Source organism: Hevea brasiliensis, chromosome 14 (genome assembly GCF_030052815.1).
Source record: "Hevea brasiliensis isolate MT/VB/25A 57/8 chromosome 14, ASM3005281v1, whole genome shotgun sequence".
Lineage (NCBI taxonomy): Eukaryota > Viridiplantae > Streptophyta > Magnoliopsida > Malpighiales > Euphorbiaceae > Hevea > Hevea brasiliensis.
This window is the reverse complement of record NC_079506.1, coordinates 88,979,580-88,984,846: the sequence shown is the minus strand read 5'-3', so window position 1 is coordinate 88,984,846 and position 5,267 is coordinate 88,979,580. Positions and strand designations below refer to the sequence as shown.

The window sequence follows — 5,267 nt, the reverse complement described above, 5'->3', positions numbered from 1 at the left end:
CAGATAAAAATACATAAATATGATATTTATTTTAATTTATAAAGGGAAAAGAGAAATTGAAATGGGAAATTAATTAGATTGAAAAGTATATATACTTTATTAATTGTAAGTACGCATGCTTCAGAAATTCTTTAAGAAAATAAGGTGTCAAAATTTGAATTTTAATATTATATATTATGCGAAAAACAGATATTTAATCAATAGATTATTGACCAATAATTAATATAAGTATATTTATATATGTGTATGTCACTTCCACATCCAAAATATATATTTTTTTAAAGAAATTAAACCTCCACCATTTTCACGTTCACATCTATGTCTATTTCACATGCTTGGACTCGCCACTACTCTTCCTCTCCTTTTAACCACCGCTCCTCAGTTCTGTTTCTCTCGTCCCCATCTCTCCCTCTGCCTCTCTTTTCTTTCTTTGGTGAAACCGAAAAAAGAAAAATAATCTAATAAGAACTTTGTTTATTTCATTCTGATTGTTTCATGGCACTTCATCATCATCAATTCATATAGAAGAACACCAACCTTATTAAAAGCGATGAACAATCTTCAAGATTGGCCTGAACCAATTGTTCGTGTTCAATCCTTATCAGAAAGCTGCCTAGATGAAGTTCCTAATCGATATATCAAGCCACCGCTCGAAAGGCCAAGCATAAAATCTTCATCTTCTTCTTCTTCTTCCGCAAGTGATGATGATGTCAATATCCCTATTGTTGATCTTGGAGGTCTATATGGAAAAGATGATACTCTTCGCGCTTCAATACTTGGCGAAATTTCCATAGCCTGTCGCGACTGGGGATTCTTCCAAGTTATCAACCATGGAATTAAGCCTGAGTTGCTCGACCGAGGTCGCGAAATATGGAGAGAATTCTTTCATTTGCCGATGGAGGAGAAGCAAAAATATGCAAATTCTCCAAAGACCTATGAAGGGTATGGAAGCAGATTAGGAGTAGAGAAAGGAGCCATTCTTGATTGGAGTGATTACTACTTTCTTCACTATCTTCCCTTGCCGTTAAAAGACTATAATAAATGGCCTGCTCTCCCATCTAATTGCAGGTAAATTATTAAGAGCTTCTACACCTTCATTTCTTGCTTTCTTCTTGACTCTTGACTTACCTTTGTCATTTCATTTATATATAATTAAAGTGCTTTCGATATTGGAAATTTCTTTATCATCGTACTATAAAGAATATTGAAGTTTCCTTTATGCTTTTGCAATTGCCGGCCACTAATAATAGTTGACTAGTAAGTCAACCAATATTAACAAACAAGTGATCATCAAAGTAAAATTAGAAGGGATAATCTTAATTTGTTTGAATATATATATATGTATGTATTTAGGGAAGTGATTGATGAATATGGTAGACAAGTTGTGGAGCTCTGTGGAAGGTTGATGAAGGTATTATCAATAAATCTTGGTTTAGGAGAGAGACGTCTACAAGATGCATTTGGTGGTGAGAATATTGGGGCATGTCTAAGAGGAAATTTTTATCCAAAGTGTCCACAACCTGAATTGACCCTTGGTCTATCATCCCATTCGGACCCTGGTGGCATGACCCTTCTCTTGCCGGACGATAAAGTCACCGGTCTTCAAGTCAGGCGAGGAAATGATTGGATTACTGTGAAGCCAGCTCCACATGCTTTTATTGTAAATATTGGTGATCAAATTCAGGTAACAACAAATAATTCCTAACGGATATCTCTTTCTTTCTCTATCTCTATCCCTTTATTATCTATAAATGTGAAATATGTTTGGCCCAGATATTAAACCTAATCAAAGACACATGGAGGGGTCATGTTTTGATAGGCAAATAACGATGTATAACTTTTAGTCAAAAGAACATGTCACTTGGCCATTTCCCTTCACTTTAAAGGCCAGGCTAGGAAGTGGTCAAAATTTCAGTTGAGAAAAGATTGGATTAGTTAAGCACCTCATTAAAATAAAGGTTACATTGAATGTACTTGTTTTGAAAAGATGTATATGTTTGTGACTCACCAAGCAAATCCACATCAATATATAATTCTCTACTTAATTTAATTAGTCTGATATGCAATAAAAGTGAAATTATTTTAAAAAATATATATCGACATATACTTATCTTTAAATAAACACGATGCGATAATTTAATATATCACAACCCTACTCATTTATACAATAATGAATAATTCTTTTGTTAATGGGATCACAAGTGCTCACTTTCACTCTCATCACCACATCCGTTATATAATCTCTTCCTTCTTTGCCAAATTTCAATGGTGACTTTAAAGATACCTAATTCTTTAAGCAATGCCACGTTTTTAATATGTGTAGCAAAGGTTATATTTGATATAGAAACCCATGAGTCATCGTTGAGGTCATCACTTAAATAGTTAAAGGGTTCCTGTCATTGCTTTATCTATACATTAAAGTCCTCTTTTTGACTTATTAGCAGTTACTTCAAACACTTGAATAGCCTCCAGATATGCTAGTTAGCTAGTCTTCACAATGTAGCTTATCCCCAATTCATATTCTATCAAAATGTAGGGATTAAAAGAATAAGCAAAGTAATTGATGAGTGAATTTAAGTATTATTTTACGATTTTAGAGATGATTCTATACCTTTGATCTGAACAATTATTTATATCTTTTAATGTTATATTATAGGTATTAAGCAATGCAATATATAGAAGTGTGGAGCATCGAGTGATTGTAAATTCAGCAAAAGAACGTGTCTCACTTGCCTTCTTTTATAATCCAAAGGGTGATATACCCATAGAACCATTGAAGGAGCTTGTGACACCAGAGAGACCTTCATTATACCAAGCTATGACTTTTGATGAGTACAGACTTTTCATTAGAACAAGGGGTCCCAAAGGCAAATCGCAAGTGGAGTCTCTAAAATCTCCAAGATGATGAAGATATTATTTTAAGCTTTTGATTTTATTGTAAATCAATTGTAAACAATCCCATCATTGCTTATTATTTGAGATAATTGCATATGTATGTAATCACGAGGGGATTTGCCTATAAGCCATAAGGTAGGACAAATATTGATAAAAAAAAAAGAAAAATTAAAAAAAAGATAAAAGAACAATAGTTCTAGTTTTTTGTTCTTATTTATATATGTGTTTTTTTTAATGTTTATTCTCTTCTGGAATTTAGGACCCAAAAAGATTCTAATTACGTCCCTTGATGGGATGTTAGTCCCACTTGTACCATTGATTGAGGCAACAAGTTGCTAATATAAAAACTTGTCATGTTCATTAATAGAATGAGGGGAAAAAAAAGAACCTATATATATATAACACCATTTTTACCAAGAAATTATAAGCAAATTAATTGAAAAAATAGATTATTAGTTATCATTTTTTTAATATTTACAATTATATTTTATAAAAATAGATAAAAAAAATTAAATTCTCCACCCTTTTAAAAGTAAGGAAAAATAATTAAAATATCTCTAGAGCAATATGAAAAATTATTTTTATACTTTATTTCAACTCAATGAAACCTTTCATTTACACAAAATTGGCAATCTTATTAAATAATATAACACAGTTAAAGGTTTTAGCCATATAAGACTTGTAAAATTATTATTAATATCAACATTCATTTGCAACTTTTAACAAAAATACCTATGCAAGGTCTCTCATGAGCTTCATAAAAAATTTACACACTACAACGAATTTAAATTTTAACAATATACCTTATATGCTATTAAAACTTTAAAACATATTATTAATGAGAATTATTAACTAATATGATATGTATATACCTCATAATTTAAAGGTTTTAACAATATTTTTATATTAATTTACAGCGTTATTATACATAATATTATATTCATTTTATATTATTTTTTAATGTTTAAATATGTTGTATTGATGTTTTTTGTTGCTTTAACATTATTAGTGACATTTCCCACTAAAAAAATCCGAAACCCAACAAAAGAAAACAAGAAAAAACAAAAAGAGAATATGCTCAATATTCAGTGCAAAGCAAGAGGTGTATAACTCATGTATCAATTGTTGTTCAACCTACTGAACTTCTTATGATAAAAGAAAAAAAAAATCAATCAATGGGTGGAAATCATCAATCCTCACTTAGCTTATTCAAAATAAAAAAAATTAATTAATGGCGCCTTTGATATTCAATTATTCAATTTGACCAATTGCATACAAACAGAATATTTATATACATGTACAAAACTCTAAATAAGTTGTTAATTATTCAAATTGATTCAATCTGACTTAATTCATTAATTATTTTTTTTATGTGTAATTATAAATAATTATATTTTATTTAAAGTTTGAATTTATCTTTAATTAATTATTAATGGATAAGGATTCAGTAATTTCATCTTCAATAAAATTAAGATTAAATTAAGATTAAGAGTGGAAATCCAATTATGAATCACCCACTATAATATTTTTGTATGGAAGTTATTTAATTATGACTCTTTGGGACACCCATGGTAATCACTTATGTATAAAGAATAATATCACTCACAATTATAAATCTATTGTGATGTCTTGTTTATTGGCATTATCCAATCATAATGAGTCATCTTTGGAACCCTTCCAAAAGCCATGCCTCTAATTAATTTATTTTCATATATATTCATATGTGACGCTCCTAACGACTCATGACTTTTGAGCTTTTACATATAGGATGCTAAATTGGACACAATACAAAACCTTTTCTTCTTCCTCATTTTTCTTTTTCCTCTTTTTTTTTTTTTTTATCCTTTCTTCTCTTTAATATATTTTTTGTGTGACTGTTGGTGATTATTTTCACCAGTGATAACTCTTTTCTTGTCTTTTCTATTGATTTTTTTTAATAACTCGTAAATCTATATTGATTTGAAACAGATTTGAATATACATCTCATCATATCTATTATTATCGATAGATTTTGAGTGAATAAATCTTCAGATATGTCTTTGTTGATACATGTTGAATTTTTGTAATATTTTCTTTCATTTAATGGAGTTATTATGTATTTTTATTATTAAAATAATTTATTTTTCGGAGAAAAATACTTTATGAATAGCATATCTTTCCTTCAATAAGAGATTAAAATTTGATGTGATTGGGCTCATAAAAAGAAAATGGAGTAAAAAAGTAGACTGTGCAGTCCTCCTACTAGCTAATCTACATAATCTGTCAAAATTATTGAATCTTCTAAATTAATTTTATTTATGTAAAAATATAATATATTAATTTACATTTACCTTGCTTGGATGTAAGGGGTATGTGTTGTCTTGCATTGATTT

At 29.4% G+C, this 5,267-nt stretch overlaps 1 protein-coding gene across 1 annotated transcript; it reads left to right on the top strand.

Annotated features, from left to right (window-relative positions):
• The first annotated feature begins 338 nt into the window (after window positions 1-338).
• Window positions 339-3,195, top strand: LOC110660168 (jasmonate-induced oxygenase 2). Its single transcript, XM_021818360.2, has 3 exons — window positions 339-1,068; window positions 1,354-1,684; window positions 2,657-3,195. The coding sequence occupies exons 1-3, from the start codon at window positions 551-553 to the stop codon at window positions 2,903-2,905; spliced, it is 1,098 nt and encodes a 365-aa protein (XP_021674052.2). The 5' UTR covers window positions 339-550; the 3' UTR covers window positions 2,906-3,195.
• The last annotated feature ends 2,072 nt before the right edge of the window (window positions 3,196-5,267 follow it).

What these genes read in the sequence shown, in the direction of transcription:
- LOC110660168 (XM_021818360.2), top strand. Translation starts at nt 551, where the DNA reads ATGAACAATCTTCAAGATTGGCCTGAACCAATTGTTCGTGTTCAATCC. An exon ending in GCTCTCCCATCTAATTGCAG is followed by an intron (nt 1,069 to 1,353) that starts GTAAATTATTAA and finishes GTATGTATTTAG; the next exon opens with GGAAGTGATTGATGAATATG. An exon ending in ATATTGGTGATCAAATTCAG is followed by an intron (nt 1,685 to 2,656) that starts GTAACAACAAAT and finishes GTTATATTATAG; the next exon opens with GTATTAAGCAATGCAATATA.